At 51.0% G+C, this 17,132-nt stretch overlaps 4 protein-coding genes and 1 long non-coding RNA gene across 8 annotated transcripts in view; 2 read left to right on the top strand and 3 right to left on the bottom strand.

Annotated features, from left to right (window-relative positions):
- The first annotated feature begins 154 nt into the window (after positions 1-154).
- Positions 155-2,438, top strand: LOC131137630 (uncharacterized). The gene is made up of 3 exons (XR_013630161.1): positions 155-293; positions 1,113-1,202; positions 1,741-2,438. It is a non-coding gene; the product is annotated as an uncharacterized LOC131137630 (long non-coding RNA).
- Positions 2,439-5,522: 3,084 nt separating this feature from the next.
- LOC131136520 (uncharacterized protein C1orf232) lies at positions 5,523-10,115 on the top strand. Its single transcript, XM_058083435.2, has 6 exons — positions 5,523-6,267; positions 6,788-6,873; positions 6,988-7,162; positions 7,380-7,460; positions 7,528-7,634; positions 8,645-10,115. Exons 3-6 carry the CDS (start codon positions 7,082-7,084, stop codon positions 8,973-8,975), a joined length of 600 nt encoding a protein of 199 aa, XP_057939418.2. The 5' UTR covers positions 5,523-6,267; positions 6,788-6,873; positions 6,988-7,081; the 3' UTR covers positions 8,976-10,115.
- A 680-nt stretch (positions 10,116-10,795) lies between these two features.
- Positions 10,796-13,220, bottom strand: irgq2 (immunity-related GTPase family, q2). 4 transcript variants are annotated; one of them, XM_078797742.1, is made up of 3 exons: positions 13,132-13,220; positions 13,032-13,095; positions 10,796-12,322 (listed from the first exon to the last, which is right to left on the bottom strand). In XM_078797742.1, exon 3 carries the CDS (start codon positions 12,272-12,274, stop codon positions 11,144-11,146), a length of 1,131 nt encoding a protein of 376 aa, XP_078653868.1. In that variant the 5' UTR covers positions 12,275-12,322; positions 13,032-13,095; positions 13,132-13,220; the 3' UTR covers positions 10,796-11,143. The 4 variants fall into 4 exon arrangements, with proteins under 4 accessions (XP_078653868.1, XP_078653869.1, XP_078653872.1 ...); XM_078797743.1 differs by having other exon boundaries at positions 13,032-13,089; positions 13,126-13,163; XM_078797746.1 differs by lacking the exons at positions 13,032-13,095; positions 13,132-13,220 and adding an exon at positions 12,821-12,830.
- A 150-nt stretch (positions 13,221-13,370) lies between these two features.
- On the bottom strand, positions 13,371-16,764 carry LOC131136516 (sialic acid-binding Ig-like lectin 5). The gene is made up of 8 exons (XM_078798045.1): positions 16,335-16,764; positions 15,923-16,222; positions 15,333-15,367; positions 15,114-15,288; positions 14,741-15,025; positions 14,370-14,472; positions 14,198-14,261; positions 13,371-14,089 (listed from the first exon to the last, which is right to left on the bottom strand). Exons 1-8 carry the CDS (start codon positions 16,762-16,764, stop codon positions 13,793-13,795), a joined length of 1,689 nt encoding a protein of 562 aa, XP_078654171.1. The 3' UTR covers positions 13,371-13,792.
- Positions 16,765-16,795: 31 nt separating this feature from the next.
- slc9a1a (solute carrier family 9 member A1a) overlaps positions 16,796-17,132 on the bottom strand; it is a 29,973-nt gene continuing 29,636 nt past the window's right edge. The window contains exon 13 of the mRNA XM_058083428.2: positions 16,796-16,853. The gene's annotated coding sequence lies outside the window, so the exon portion shown is untranslated. The remainder of the gene's footprint in view (positions 16,854-17,132) is intronic.

The following is a 17,132-nucleotide window of genomic DNA, read 5'->3' as shown; positions in this document are numbered from 1 at the left end:
GGAGGCATTTCCTGCAGCAGGAAGTCTTTGCTGGGACATCACGCCGTGTTGTTTCCGCCTCAAGTATTTCTTTATGTCTGCTAACGAGCGCTGAGGGTAATGCATGTTGACGGCGTGAGTGGGGAGTGGGGGAGTGGGCGTCGCCACCAAGCCCCGCCCGCCAGTGCGTGTGGTTGGGCGAGAGCGCGGCTTGATAAGAGGCGGAGCGGGGTTGTGGCGTGCAGAGGTTTTGCATCTGCCCGCGTTTGGACGCTTCTGGAGTCGGAAGCACTTTGAGGAAGAACGCCGCCCAGGTTAGCGTCTCATTCCAACTTCGCCTTTCCTAGCTAGCGACGGGATGACCTCCCGCCACTCCCACTCCGTTCCCACTCCGTTCCTTCCCTGCTGTGCGTGATGCATGAACCGGCGCCATCCCGTGACATAACCTGCTTTCCCACGGCGTGGCATCACGTCCACGCCACCCCACGCCTCCTCCATGTCTGGAGCCGTTTGTCGTGGGAAAGGAGCGGGAAGAAGCCCAGCTTATTGGATCCTCCTCATCTCGTCGATGAAGATGCATCAGGGTGGACGTCACCGCTGGGTGTCCAGAGTGCGGTCCCGGGGCCATCTGCTGACGGCAGCTGCTTTTTATGCTCCTCGGTCACGAAGCTTTTAGTTTAGCAGCAAAATATCCTCCTTAATACTTGGAATATTGGGACTATAAAGGATATAATCCATATCATATTGGACTCAAATCCTAATCCGGAAGAAGGTTGATGGTAGGAAGAGTAAAGGAAAGGATGGTTTGGCTTTAAGGAATGAGGAAGTGTTGGTAGGATTGCGTTGGGAATGCTTGAAGAAGGAAATCTGGGCTATTTTCCATTCATTTGTAAGACGGGAAGGAAAAGGTGCGCAGGGAATGTTACAAATGATCAGCATGTTGGAAAAATATGACTTCAATATTCATTATTAGCAATCCTTCCTGGTAACGCCATTTGTTGCTAGGCAGGATCGTATGGAATTCCAGGGTTTCGTGACGTTCCTTCCTGAGGGTGCCGGGTAGAAACCCTCCCGACTTCCCGCTTTTGGTGACGGAAGCTTGATTTCAAGGCCACTTTTCTCCTGGTTTGCAGGTCCTTTTGTTGTAGCCAGCCGACTCCACACCCAGAGACATGATCATCCGGCTGGGCCGACTCACACCCGGATACTTCCGCCTGCTCCAGGTATGTGCGGCATCGCCACGGTGACCAGGCACGATAGGACCCCCCCCCGACAACACGGCATCGATGTCTGGCGTATCTTACTGTACTCGTGCCCCGCCCCTTCCACATCTTGCGCTTGCTCGAAGCGCCCCACCCCCGCCATCGGACCACTTGCTTGCCGCATGCAGCAGATGGTAGGCAAAGATGGCGGCTGTCGCATAACCTTTGACCTCTAGCCATCAGTGTGCCATCTAAGAAAGATGTTATGGTTTTCATGGATGATTGATTAGTCATGCGATTATTTCTTATTGTTTATTTATTATTATGATTATTTGACATGGTGTTTATTATGATGTTTATGAATATCATACTATTAATGGTTTATCTCTGCATGCCGTGATGGCCGACCCATCCCCTATCTGGGGGGGGGGGTGTTATGTAAGGATGAGGTGCCGCGTTGGTGGAAAAAAAAAAAAAAGGAACCAAAAGCTGGTGAGGAAGACTTTGTTGCAAAAGCAAACACGCCCCCGACCTTTGACCCGCTGTCGTGTTCCCACAGAGGCAGGTGGCCGGCGAGGTGCAGACGCAGCCCCAAGACCGCGCCATCAACCAGATCGCCATGATGCTGGCCATCGTGGGGCTGGGCCTGTCCTACTACAGCGCCAAGCAGATGACGGAGAAGGTGCACGCCCACCCGGCGCCCTGAAGCACGGGACCCCGGATTGTTTTTTTTTCTTTTCGTGACTCCAGACGTAACGCCGCAACTCACCCGGGTGGACCCATGAAGGCTCTTCCTGTTCTTGGCCGGGTGGGCCGACCATGAGTCCTAGCAAAGGTACGTGCTAGCAGGCTAACGCCGTACGTGAGAATGCCAATCATCTGGAAGACGGCAGGATAGCTTGACAGATGTTCCTTTGAAATGAAGTCATGGCCGTCCCACAACCTCGTTGGGGGGTGGGGGGGGGTGGGGTCAGAATATTTGAATATTTGCACAATCCAACAGGAAGTACTTTTTTCTAGAATTGTGAAAAAGCATTAGCGCAGCAAAGGGACGTTAAAACGCTTCACTATTTTTGTTTCTGCTCTTCTCACTTGAATCGACGTGTTGTTGTGCTACGTGACAGCGGAACCCCACCGCGTCTTTGGCATGGGGCGTGGCCCCTTTTAACCCCTGAGAAAATGTTTGTTTTTATGGATGGGTGAACACATGCCTTTATTTTCTATCATGTAATAAAGCTGTGAATCTTTTGCAACCGACTTGCGTGTTCATGCCGAGGGGCCCGGGTGGTGACGGGGGGGCTACACGGTGCCCCGGGCGGTGGGGGGGGCAAAGCCATGCTGCAGGAAATGAGACTTTCCACTTCTTAACACATGAAAGGGGGGAGCACATGGAACTTATTTCCACCATGAACAGTACGAGTATGCAAGTACTGTGACTGCAGTATTGCATGAATATTGTAAAGGTAATCCAACAGGACAAAGTAGGAAGTTGATGAGGATGTCGGGAGGGGAAAGTTGAAATATTGAAGACGCTATTTTTCCAAGTCATAATCTATGTAAAATAGTTTTAATTCTAATGGGAAAAAGTATTATGGAAAAAAAGTAAAACTATGGGAATGAGGTGAAAAAATACAATTTGAAAATGGGAGAAAAGGTGAACTTTTTCATATACCTGCGTATATACTGTATATACCCCGCGTATATACTACAATACTGGTCCGGAGATGCCAAGGGGACTTGGGATCCCCTCTGGCTTCCTGTGCTGCCCTTTAAAAATGGCCGATCTTTTGTTGGAGTGGTAGATCCACCATCTTGAGGCTTCTGAATGGATTTCATCACAGTTGTATACTATCACAAGTATTTTGTGTCGGCGTTAAGAAAATGGCGCAGACCAAACAGGAAGTGATGAGACGAGGGGAGGCTCCTTTTCAGACATCCTTCGCCATGAGGTTTGGCGTTGCGGCACGTAGCCTCTGTGCCGCGGCGGGGCGTAGAGGCGACGTGATGCTGAGCGACAGGCCGCAGACCGGACCTCGTTGGGCGCCACGTGACCCCCGCCCCACCCCCGGTGATGCTGGCGGAAGAGCGGAAGGCCATTGGCTGAGCGTTGATGCGTCACCAAAATCGGCCTGATTGCGAGGCGTGGAGACAAAGGGCGAGGGTGGCGTCATTGGCGGGGAATGTCCAAAGGGGAGGGGTCTCTCTTTTGTTCTTTCATCTTGTCACATTTCGTGGCATGTGCTAGCCACTCCGGTCCTGAGAGACAAACATGGCGCCGGTTTACGTAACCCAAACGAGGAGCGCTCAGTGGCGATGGTGGCGTGTGTGTTTAGGATGGTGTTTCACTCTGGGCCGCCCCCCCAGGCCCCGAGCTGTTTGTGTCAACATGCACACCGCAGAGAACACAGTGTCTCAGTTCCCTGAGCCCCCCCCCCAGAACTTGACGAGGAAAAAGACGTTTTTAGGCAAACGTGTCCAAGTTTGTAGCATGGCTTCCCTCTGCTTCCTGCGCTGGACGCTGCACGGGTCCACGAGGACCAGATGTCCTACGGCCAAAGCACTCGGCTTTTACTTTTCATTTCCTGTTGGCCGGCTTTTATTTTCATGCGGATTTACTGAAAGCTGCTGATCTGCAAGGTGGATGGGCCCGAAGGCCGTCTGCCATCTTGGACAGCACAACTGAGAAGTACATCAACATGGGGTACTTTTCCTTCCTTACTCAAGTCTACCTCAGCTTTCTGCTCCATTGTAGACATGCGCCCAGGTGCGCCCAGGTGCGCCCTTCTTCCAGCGACCAAACGCAGGTTTAGAGGTTAGCCTAATCGCTTATACACCACATTTGACTGGCTAGTTAGCCTGCTAGGTTATATACCAAAAGCTTATATAGCGCATTTTACTTACTTGCTACTTAGCCTGTGTCAGCGGTGTCAATTGTATCGTATCGGAATTGATAATAAATCAATAAGCCGCCTTCATAACGTGAGGTCTGCCAGCCACTTCCTGGTGCGGGCCGTGTGGTCCCAACATGCATACGTCAAATTCTTCTAGGAATCTGAGACGTCAACTTCCAGGAGGCCACGCCCCCAAGAGGCTCCGCCCCCCGGACAAGTTGACAGGTGATAATGAGGTGTGAATGAGCGCTTGCGTAAGGGTTTGGAAGCAGCCGCAATGTTGTATGCCAAGATGCCTTCAGGGTCTCGTAAAAAGCAAAACAAAGCCAAGCTATGTACACACAAGTGGAAGCCCTCACGCAATGTTTACACTTGGGTAGCACACTTTTACTTTTACACAACATACATACACAGTGCTGCAGAAACACTGCTCAAAGATCCTCTATTTCACACGAGCACCACAAGTGGACAACAAAAGCTTTCTATCTTTTAGCAACGTGCTATTCTTATTCACTACAATTGCTAATGCTTATCCTCACCTGGGTGGGGGTGCTGGAGCCTATCCCAGCTGTCTTGGGGAGAGGCGGACTGGTGGCCAGCCAATCCCAGGGCACATATAGACAAACAACCATTCCCACTCACATTCATACCTATGGACAATTTGGGGGGGGGGCATGAAGCTAACATGTTTTTGGAATGGGGGAGGAAAGCGGAGTACCCGGTTGGTTGGGTGGTGGTAAGAAATGACTGACACCCCCAGCCAGCTGCCCCCTGGACTTGACCCACAAACCTGAAATAGTGTGTGTACACCCGCCAAGGTACACGGACTGTATGTTGGGAACATGACGCCGCTCATGAATGGCTTCCATCTGTACATTGTGTTCCTTCCTCCCTGCCGGCTCTGGGAGCCACTCTGGGGCCCTCTAGCGGCCACACACAGGATCGCACTATTACTATGAAAGATATTCATTTTTACTTATATAGTCTTCCCCTTTAATGGTGTTATTAAAATATGATTGAATTAATACTATACTTATACATATATGTACTATATGCATAAGTATATGTTAAAGTGACACTTTGAACAGTTTGTTTATACTCCCGTCTGCTAACCATACTGCTAATATGAACGAGCTAGCAGCTAGGCTAATACAGTAGCAAGGAGCAGAAAGGAAAACAACTTTTACTCTTTTAAAATTGGTTCCTAATTCAGAAAGAAGCCAACTGCTCTGCTGTTTTAATGTCAAATGCTGTGATGAACACTCCTTCGGGGGGGGGGCACTTGTTGGGGGGGCAAGTAGCTCCTGGACAATTAGCAATGCAGGAAGATCCACTGACCTGATTTGCTTGCTTCCTCTCCGGTGTCAGACCAGGAACCAGTCGGGGGGGGTGGCGCTAGACTTGTCCGTGTTGGGGTGTCCCCTTTTTTTGGGGGGGAGGGGGTCAGCATGTTTGTAGTGCTGCCGTCGTACGGCTTCTTAAGGCGGCATTCTTTGCAAATGACGGACGTTTTGTCGAACTTTCCGCCCTTCTTTGCGAATCCGTAGTGTTTCCAAACATCCAATTTAAACGTGGCGGGGGGGGTTAAATATCTAAATATAGAAACTTCCTCGCTGCTGCTTTTGCTACGAACGTCCATGCTGTTTTACTAGTAGTTTGAATGTATGTGCCTCACGGCTTCCGTCCGTATTCAATACAAAAGGCCAAATAATGATGGTGCATTCAGGGCGCCTGGGGAACAACATATGAGGCGAAGTTAAACGTTAATAAAATACCCTTCCACAGCAGAGAAGAATGTGCTTTTTTCATACGTGGGACTTTGGCGACATCTAACGGTGACATAATGTCATTACTTGTTAAAAACATTTGAATCGGGTGTCAGTCAAACGTAATTTATGCATTGTTGGAGTTTGTGATGTAGATGATGGATGATGGATTATGGATTATGGATTAAGGATGACTAGTTGTCATAATCAAGGATCTTTAAGGACGCATGGACGAGAAGCAGACACCGTTGATGGAAACTTAAGGACCAGAATGATGGATGGTGGATGGTGGGTGTGTGTGGAGGTGTGGGCGTGTCCTTTGTTTGTCGTAACAGGAGTCACGAAGACACGAGAGGCATCCATAATCCATGAGGATCTTCCACGTGGCGACACCAGCACCGTCATCCTCGAGACTGGACACTTCATTAGGTACACCCTCCGACCACTCACTGTCATCTCTTCATGTGACCCCCCCCCCCCCCCACGGCATTTGGATGGGTACTACCCACCCACTCATCTTTATCTGGACTTGATGGTACTCTCATGGTACTTTTCATGGTACTCTTCATGGTACTCTAATGGTACTCTAATGGTACTCTCATGGTACTCTAATGGTACTCTTCACAGTACTTTCATGGTACTCTCAGGGTACTCTCATGGTACTCTTCATGATACTCTTCATGGTACTCTCATGGTACTGTTATGGTACTCTTCATGGTATTCTTCATGGTACTGTAATGGTACTGTTCATAGTACTTTCATGGTACTCTTCATGGTACTCTTCATGGTACTCTCATGGTACTGTTATGGTACTATTCATGGTACTCTTCATGGTATAAAAACAATAAAGTCCAATAAATAAAATGAGTTCAAATGAATTCATTTCAAGTGTGTATGTGTGTGTGTGCGTGTGTGTGTGTGTGTGCGTGTGTGTGTGTGTGTGTCACAGGATCCGGTCCCATGTGACAAAGGAGCCATGGTTCTGGAAGAGAGCCGCCCTGAAATATGCATGAGGAAATCCACACCTGTTTCCAGGTAACCCAGGCAGGCATGGGGGGGTGTGGGGGGCATGCACCAAGGGGGGTACAGTAGCACCCGTACAGTGAGTGTTTGCCGAGCGCCATGAAGAGACGTCCTCGCCGCTGACAGGTGGATGAGGCGGGAAGAGACCAGGTGAAGCGAAGAGAGAGCATCTCCCAAACAGGAAGTGGACCCCAGCGGCCGCCAGCATCCAGGAGCCATCATGAATCCTTTGTGGAGGGTTTACAAGAGCAAAGTCCTAAAGACCCTCAACCCCGAGTATGTGGAGGAGACCGCCGACGAGGTATCACATCCCATCCTCCGCTGCTGCTTCTTCTTCTTCTTTTATTCCGCTTCGTCAGCTTCCTGTTCCTGCAGGCCTGCAGGGTCCTGGCCTCCTGCAGGGTCCTGGCCTCCTGCAGGGTCCTGGTCTCCTGCAGGGTCCTGGTCTCCATAGGACCTTCATGTAGCTCAGTCAGCATCCACCATGTCCCCTGTCTGGGTCCCCTCTCTGTGTGCAGGTCTGTGAGACGGAGGAAGACCTGGGTCCGGTCCAGGAGGATCCCCAAGGCCAAAACGCCATGTCTCAGCTGGCCCGCAAAGTAGGACCGCTTGACCTCTCCGTGCTAAACCGACCTTTCAACTTTCACCCCTGCCCATCTCCCGCAGATGCAGGGGGCGGGGGCCAAAAGCTGGAACAGACTGGCGGCCATCTTTAACCAAGACGACCAACACCAACTCCTCCCTGACACCCAAAGTCCTCCCATCGCTGACCAGTCAGTCTCCTTCTCTCCTCCTCTCCTCCTCTCCTCCTCTCCTCCTCTCCTCCTCTCCTCCTCTCCTCCTCTCCTCCTCTCCTTCTCTCCTTCACTCCTTCTCTCCTTCACTCCTTCTCTCCTTCACTCCCTCTCTTCCTCCCTCCTTCTCTGGAGTGTCCAGTGACTGTCATGTACTGTACATGCATACTGTACTAGTGTACTATACTGTACATAGCGTACTATCTAGCGCCCATCTAGTACTATCTAGCGCCCATCTAGTACTATCTAGCGTCCATCTAGTACTATCTAGCGTCCATCTAGTACTATCTAGCGCCCATCTAGTACTATCTAGCGCCCATCTAGTACTATCTAGCGCCCATCTAGTACTATCTAGCGCCCATCTAGTACTATCTGGCGTCCATCTAGTACTATCTGGCGTCCATCTAGTACTATCTAGCGCCCATCTAGTACTATCTGGCGCCCATCTAGTACTATCTGGCGTCCATCTAGTACTATCTGGCGTCCATCTAGTACTATCTGGCGTCCATCTAGTACTATCTGGCGTCCATCTAGTACTATCTGGCGCCCATCTAGTACTATCTGGCGCCCATCTAGTACTATCTGGCGTCCATCTAGTACTATCTGGCGTCCATCTAGTACTATCTAGCGTCCATCTAGTACTATCTGGCGCCCATCTAGTACTATCTGGCGTCCATCTAGTACTATCTGGCGTCCATCTAGTACTATCTGGCGTCCATCTAGTACTATCTAGCGCCCATCTAGTACTATCTAGCGTCCATCTAGTACTATCTAGCGTCCATCTAGTACTATCTAGCGTCCATGTAGTACTATCTAGCGTCCATCTAGTACTATCTAGCGTCCATGTAGTACTATCTAGCGTCCATGTAGTACTATCTAGCGTCCATCTAGTACTATCTAGCGTCCATGTAGTACTATCTAGCGTCCATGTAGTACTATCTAGCGTACGTCCATGTACGAGGTCATGTCTTCTCTTCTGCGTATGTCAGTCCTCTTGCAGTAAGGCCGGAGGTGGCCGCCCCCCCCACCAGGCGCTCCGGCTTCTGGGACAGCTTTGCTGCCAACTGGGCGGCCGGGAAGCAGGCGGAGGAAGATGCTGGTGTGGGAGACCAGGAGCCACAAGAGGCCGTGGAGGAGGAGGAGGAGGAGCAGGAGGAGGAGGAGGGGGGGCGTGACGGGGACCTGAACCCAAGTGAAGGAACCCGCTCCTTCTCCAGGTACGTGTCTCTGGGAGGAGGGGGGGACGCCCCCTTCAGGTGGAACTTTGTCAGCAGCAAACTGGCCGAGCTGAGAAGTAAGAGTGCGGCCCACAGCGACTAACATCTTCATCTTCTTCCTCCTCGGCGATCGGGCAGCCATCGCATTATCGTATTGGCACAATGCTTTTATTTTGAAGGCTGCAGGATGTGGTGGGCTGGGTTGCTGGCTGGCTGGCTGGCGTCCATAATAGAACCTCCAGCCAAACCAGCAGGACATCTACAGCCGTAAGGTCCAAAGGTCCAAAGGTCCAAAGGTCCAAAGACAATAACCTTGTCGTGTTATGAGGTCAGAGGTCACGTTAGTAGCATGAAGACGAGGTAGTGAAGGGGACCTACCAAGCTTTGTCACCTTTGACCTACGAGCGTCTTTACAATGGCCAGGTTGACCTTTGAACCTTTCTGCAAGTCAGCCCTCACTCTCTGAACGTCACAGTGTGCCCCCCACCCAATCCATCTCCATCCATCTCCATCCATCTCCATCCATCTCCATCCATCCCCATCCATCTCCATCCATCCCCATCCATCTCCATCCATCCCCATCCATCTCCATCCATCTCCATCCATCTCCATCCATCCCCATCCATCTCCATCCATCTCCATTCATCTCCATCCATCCCCATTCATCTCCATCCATCCCCATCCATCTCCATCCATCTCCATCCATCTCCATCCATCCCCATCCATCTCCATCCATCCCCATTCATCTCCATCCATCCCCATCCATCTCCATCCATCTCCATCCATCTCCATCCATCCCCATCCATCTCCATCCATCCCCATCCATCCCCATCCATCTCCATCCATCTCTATCCGTGCACTCAGCAGTTAGTAACATCAGGATGAGTGAAGGTCATCTCCAGCCTGGCAGCTTGGCAGCGTCCCCTTCAGCGTTTGACTGCAGTCCTCGATGTGAAAGCTTCCAATAGAAAAGAAGTTCTGAAGATGTGAAATGAAACGGAACTTTACGATGATGAGAAGTTTGATTTGCCGCACGTGAGGAGAGAAGTGGAAGAGCTTAGAAATGGAATCATCTCTCCTGGTCTGGAAGATCTTCTCTGGATTATTTATTGTCTTCTTCTTCTTTGCTTGTGAGCCAATAAAAATATTGACATTGCTGATACATTTCATATCCTCTCACAATACTCTACCATTGCTAGTACTATACAATACTCTACCATTGCTAGTACTATACAATACTCTACCATTGCTAGTACTGTACAATACTCTACCATTGCTAGTACTGTACAATACTCTACCATTGCTAGTACTGTACAATACTCTACCATTGCTAGTACTGTACAATACTCTACCATTGCTAGTACTGTACAATACTCTACCATTGCTAGTACTGTACAATACTCTACCATTGCTAGTACTATACAATACTCTACCATTGCTAGTACTGTACAATACTCTACCATTGCTAGTACTGTACAATACTCTACCATTGGTAGTACTGTACAATACTCTACCATTGCTAGTACTGTACAATACTCTACCATTGCTAGTACTGTACAATACTCTACCATTGCTAGTACTATACAATACTTTATCATTGGTAGTACTATACAATACTCTACCATTGCTAGTACTATACAATACTCTACCATTGCTAGTACTATACAATACTCTACCATTGCTAGTACTATACAATACTCTACCATTGCTAGTACTATACAATACTCTACCATTGCTAGTACTATACAATACTCTACCATTGCTAGTACTATACAATACTCTACCATTGCTAGTACTATACAATACTCTACCATTGCTAGTACTGTACAATACTCTACCATTGCTAGTACTGTACAATACTCTACCATTGCTAGTACTGTACAATACTCTACCATTGCTAGTACTGTACAATACTCTACCATTGCTAGTACTATACAATACTCTACCATTGCTAGTACTATACAATACTCTACCATTGCTAGTACTATACAATACTCTACCATTGCTAGTACTATACAATACTCTACCATTGCTAGTACTATACAATACTCTACCATTGCTAGTACTATACAATACTCTACCATTGCTAGTACTATACAATACTCTATCATTGGTAGTACTATACAATACTCTATCATTGCTAGTACTATACAATACATTATCATTGGTAGTACTATTTGAAATAAGAAAACTCAAGATGAGCTTTTTCGAGGAAGAAAACCAGCAACTGAGGGGGGGTCGGGGGGTCGGGGGTCAGGAGGGGGGGTTCCTCTATCCCAAAGCCGAGGCCAAGATCTTCTCGGCATCGGCCGCCATGTCGTCAATGGCGCCGTTCAGGGCGTTCAGCATGGCGGAGAAGGAGCGTCCGGCCGAGCACGCTTGTCTGGGCACGGCCATTTGCAGCAGTTTAGAGGAGACCGTGGAGACGTTCTTCTCGGCCGCCGCCAGCCGGCTCTTCACCCCCCCCTTGGTGACCTCCACGGAGAGCGCGCATGCACGCAGGGCTTTGAGTGCCGACGGGTCCACGCCTCGCCGCCGTGCCAGCCGCTCCACCGACGCGTCGTCCAGACATAAAGATACCTGAGCTTTGGCCAGGATTCGGACGGCCACGCTGGAGTCCACCATGGAGGCCACCAAGGGAACCGGAACGGTTGCCATGCCGCCAGACAAGGAGGCGGCCGCCCACACCAGGGCTTTGAAAGCCTCCTTTTTTTGGGAGACCAGGGAGGCGCTCAGTGTGGGGAGGGCCAGGAGAAGAGCGCATGACCTGATTTCAGGAAGGTCTTTGGTCATGTCCTCCAGCAGGGCAGGGAAGTCCAGGGTCTCCAAGGCGGCGGGTCTCACCAGGTAGACTTTAGGCTGGCTCACCCCTTTGGACGTCAGCATCTCCATGCTGGCTCTCCTCTTCTCTTCCAGGTTCTTGTCTTTGTTTTTCTCGGAGACCAGGAAGGTCCAGTAGACCGTGTGCTGCTGCAGCGAGCGGGCCTGGAGGAACACCCCCACGGCGCCGGGGGGAAGGGTCTCCGTGAACGTCATGAAGACCGCGTTGTAGCGGGAGAACTTGACCCTGTCCATGTAGGCGTCGGGCTCAAACGGAGATACATCGGGGACGGGAGGGAGGTCCCACAGCCGGAAGTCGGTGTGTTTGGGGTTGGGGTAGCACACCGCGTCCTCCGTGTGGAGGGGGGGTGAGGAGCTGGCTGCTCCTTGGTCCCCGGGGCACAGGCCGTGGAGGGAGTTGACCAAGGAGGTCTTCTCCTCCACACGCTGGCCCACTAAGGCCAAGTTGATCCGACTGATCAGGAGGTCTTCCACGGCATCTTTGACCTCTGACAGCTTCTGACTCTCCACCGACTCTTTGAGGATCTCCAGCAGGTTCAGACCTCTGGAAACGTCCACCATCTCAGCATGGGATGATAGGCCTCCGTCACTTCGCAGACACCACAATCGCTGGAGTACACACAAAAATACATTTAGAGTAGTTCCTGAGGAAGTAACAAGTTGGGTGAAGGTTCCTCATGAAGTACTGTATTCTGTGTACCAGGATGGTTTTCCATGCAGACTAAGGAAGAGGATGATCCTGGTCCTATCCATCTACCAAATTGCCGGGTTATTTAGCAGTCACCACTCCAAAATGCACAGACCATGCAGGATGCTTTGTTTGGAATGGAATGGCATGGAATGGCACGGAATGGCACGGAATGGCACGGTCCAGGACAAACAGACTACTTTTGTATATTGTACAAATACATCATATCAGCAAGTACAAATATCAAGTACACAGACATGTTTTACAAAGCAGCACTGACAGAATACATATAGAATACACAATATACAATACCTATAGAATACATCATATAGAATACAGCTTGAATATACAATACCTATAGAGTATAGAATACCTAGAGTACCTATAGAATACGTATAGAGTACCTATAGAATACATACAGAGTACCTATAGAATACGTACAGAGTACCTATAGAATACGTACAGAGTACCTATAGAATACGTACAGAGTACCTATAGAATACCTATCCACTGGTAGCAAATATTGAGTGGACTCAGCAGGCCATAAAGTGGACTCTGCTGTCATGGCCGACTCCTAGCTGGCATATTGAAAGTCCTGAAGTCTGTGAAAGTAAGACAAGGTTTTCCTACCGTCGGGACGCTGTGGTGCTAGCCGTGCTAGCCGTGCTAGTGGTGCTAGCCGTGCTAGTGGTGCTAGCCGTGCTAGTGGTGCTAGCCGTGCTAGCGGTGCCAGTCCAACCAGGTTCTCAGAGCAACAGCATCTGCAACAGCAACTTTGTAATCCAATAATCTTGTAATCCTTAATCTGTTGAAGCAGACACATACCAATGGAATACTCACTTCCTCCCTAACCGCAGTACTGCAGTATTCCACGCTGGCCACCAGGTGACAGCAACGTTGCATTGACCAGCCAATAGCCACCAGGAAGTACGCTGTCAATGTTCACGTGTAACTCGAAGTTGGGTGTAAAGGTGACTATGGGGGTGTTACTTCTTGTCAAGAGGGCTCTAATCATCATACAAAATGTATTTGGAAGATCATAAGCAGATTTTCTATGCTCTACCTACGAAAATATTCCATTTATTAGCCACCAAAATGTCAATGAGTTTCATTCATTCCATATCATCCATTTCCATACAGCAATATTTCCTGTGCAGCATCATTACAGTTATACATATCATATTGGCAGCTGCTTGAGCTGTGACCTGCTCTTGGAGATCAACAAAGTATGGTGAGAAAATAATATCTTTGGCACCTGAGATGTAGCTTAGCCATAAAGCGGCGCCCCCTGCTGGTGGAAGCAGCGTCTCCCGATGTGGCGCCGCAGCGCCTGGCGAGGAGGAAGTCGCGCTTGGCGAGGAGGAAGTAGCCGTAGACCAGTCATCACGTCGTCACATCATCGCATCTTTCACATTTGAGTAGAGGGCCTCCTCCTCCTCCTCCTCCTCCTCCTCCTCCTCCTCCTCTTCCTGGCTCCCGTGCTCCGCCGTCGCCGCTTCATCCTGACGTTCCATCAAGTGCTCAGGTTTGCCGCCATTACTGTCGGCCGCTTGCTTGATCTCGGCGTACTCCGTAGCCTGGTGTTTGGACGCCGCATCCCTGGGGTTGTTTCTCCTCAACGCAGAGAAGTTGATGTTGGCGTACTCCACGTCCGCTTTGGCCTCGCCGTCCATCTTCACTGATGTTTCCTGCAGGCGGGATCAACGGATCAACGGTGGATGGATGATGGATGGATGATGGATGTAGAGTGAAATAACAGTCCCCGAGCCGCAGCATGGCCACCCCCAAATGAATACCTGTCCTTCCTCCTGTGGGGCCAAGAGTTCCACATCCGGATTCCCAGGTGGTTGGGTAGTTTTCCTGCAGATGTGACGGATGCGAGCATGGAGGCATTTATCAGCATTGGACCAACACGGAAGAAAGGAAGCAAAAACCAAGAACCTAGACCTCCAGACCCACCGCATGTACCTGCAGCACATCCTGGGCACCAGGCACAAGATGGCGGAAAGAAGCGCTCCAACCAATAAGGCGATGATGACATCGGGCCGCAGCACAGCCTTCACACTCTGGTCTGAATGGGGGGGTTGGGGGGGGGGGGGGTCATGTTGATTACAATGAATGTCACATCTAAAAGTATGGTCAACAATACATTTGGCAGCATTACCCCCCCCCCCCCCCCCCCGTTGTGGCTAACCTACCAATATGTCTATCCTGCCCCCCTCCTGCTCTACCATGAGTCATATGATAGCGGCTGATAGCGATTTGGCCAAGTTTAGCTGCTAAAATGAGCTATTAGCATTGGCTGTATGGTCCATGGTGGGACAGGGTGCTAGCGTTACCTTCAGGTTCCAATCTTTTCCTTTCGATGGGGAACAATTTCATGTCCCGCCCGTCTTTATGCTCGCTGACACACGCCACAGCGGAGAGGTTGGCGTCCCCCAGGGTCAGCGTGATGCTGCTGTTGACGGTGTGGTCGGACACCACGGTGACGGCGCGGTAGCGGGTCCGCTTCTCCAGCAACGGCCACGTGACGACGGGAAGAGGGACCCCGCCGCTGACGCACACGCAGGTCAGGACATCCGCCCGCACGGCACACCCCGACCCGTCCAGGATGTTGGCGAACCCTGCGAGTACGTACGACGGACGAGCCGTCAGAACACAGCGGCCAAACGACACGCTCGCTTTTAGCTAACAAGACGCCTCACAAGTCACCGTCACGTCCACGTGCGCCGTCAGGGTGGCCGTGGGGTGATTGGCCGTGCACACGTAACGCCCGGATTGGGCCGCGCTCACGTTGGAGATGGCCAGGCGGGCCGTGCCGACGGCCGGGGGCGGGGTGGTGGCGTTGGAACGGAGAAGACGCCACGTGACACGAGAAGGCGGGAAACTGTCAACGCCGCACGTCAGATTGAGAGCATGGCCTTCCTTCACCGCCGTCTGCCCCGTGATGGAGGGCGGCCTTACATCTGGGAGCACGGCCACACGGACAAAATCACTTTAGGACGGCTTCATGGACAATATTTCTCTATACAGCAACATTTTTCATTTATGGCTCCTCTTGGGGTCACTTTATTATTCTTCTTGTTACCACTATTTCCTCTTCAATGTCTTGGGAATTTCTTCTCCGATGTGGACTTTATTCCCATAATACTACAACCTTTTTAGCCCAAAATGAAACTTTATAGTGTTTGGCTCATGACTAATTACATCCAACTACGTCCAACTGCATCCAACTACGTCCAACTACGTCCAACTACATCCAACAAAGTCCAACTACATCCAACAAAGTCCAACTACATCCAACAAAGTCCAACTACATCCAACTGCATCCAACTACATCCAACTGCATCCAACTACATCCAACTTCATCCAACTGCGTCCAACTACATCCAACTACTTCCAATTACATCCAACTACGTCCAACTACGTCCATAGACCATAGTCCATGTGACAGCAGCCCGTCCAGGCAGCCCAGCGGCCGATGGCAGACATGGTCGATGAAGACCCCCCACGCTACTCACAGCTCACGTTCAGCACGGCCGTCTCCTCTGTGGTCAGGTTGCCCCCCTTGTAGGCCACCTTGCACGTGACCCGGGTGCGGTGGTGCAGGGCGGAGGGGTCGAAGGTCAGAGTGGAGCTGTGTCTCTGAGTGACAGCGGTCACGCCCTCGCTCTTCCCGCCGACGGTCCCGTTCCCCGAGACGACGGCCCAGCTGATGGTGGGGGCGTGTCCGGAGCAGAGGCCGGGGGCGGTGCAGGAGAGCGTGGCGCGTTGTCCGGCGGTCAGGGGGGGAACGGACAGCGTGGGCTTCTGCTCCAGATCTGAGGAGAAGAGATCATCACCACCAAGGTTCATTTCCAGAACATTCCACTGGAGAAGATAAGCGGCAGCTTATGGGATGCCAGGTAGCCCAGCTAAGTCCGTGGACCCTACCTTTCACCGTGAGCGACACTCGCCAGGGGAAGGAAAACCCGTCAGGCTTCCCGAGCAGGTGACCGTTAACTCGGAGCTGATAGGATCCGGAATCGGACTGGTTGAGGTCGTTGATGATGATGCTGCAGTTCTTGCGGCTGGCGTCCTGCTCCAGCAGGGAGACCCGCCCCTTGTAGGCGTCCATGACTTTGCCGTCGTTCTTGGAGTGGAACACTATTTCCCAATCGCTGCATCTTGCTTTTGCGGGGTCGCATTTGAACCAAACCACGCTCTGAGGGCTGAAGCGGGCGGCGGAGTACGAACACGGCAGGACGGCGCAGAGTCCCGCCTCGGATCTTATTTGGGGTCTGCTGAGAAGGATGCAGAAGCCTTTCATGCAGTCGCCGTCACCCTGGGAAGCTCCTGATGCAAGCGACAAGAACACAGCCATGAGTACGCAAGATCTTCTCATGGTTGGTCGTCATGGCGATCGCTGGAGCCCTCTTCCTCTTTGGCGCTCGTCTTGTCTCAAGGTTCACTCTAGACAAAAAGGGAAGTCATGTGGGGGGCCGAACTCACAGGGAAGTACACGATGACATCAAGTACATCAAATACTCCAACCGTGGCTGCTGAGAAGCCGTCCACCAAGAAGCTAACTGAGGTGGAGATGTTGGTTGGAGAGCTATATCGGTGTCGGCTGATATCGGTGTCAGCTGATATCGGTGTCGGCTGATATCGGTGTCGGCTGATATCGGTGTCGGCTGATATCGGTGTCGGCTGATATCGGTGTCGGCTGATATCGGTGTCGGCTGATATCGG

Source organism: Doryrhamphus excisus, linkage group LG17 (genome assembly GCF_037039965.1).
Source record: "Doryrhamphus excisus strain RoL-2023G ecotype Guam linkage group LG17, RoL_Dexc_Guam_v1.1, whole genome shotgun sequence".
Classification (NCBI taxonomy): domain Eukaryota; kingdom Metazoa; phylum Chordata; class Actinopteri; order Syngnathiformes; family Syngnathidae; genus Doryrhamphus; species Doryrhamphus excisus.
Note: the sequence above shows the minus strand (reverse complement) of the source record. Positions and strands in the feature narration are given on the sequence as shown.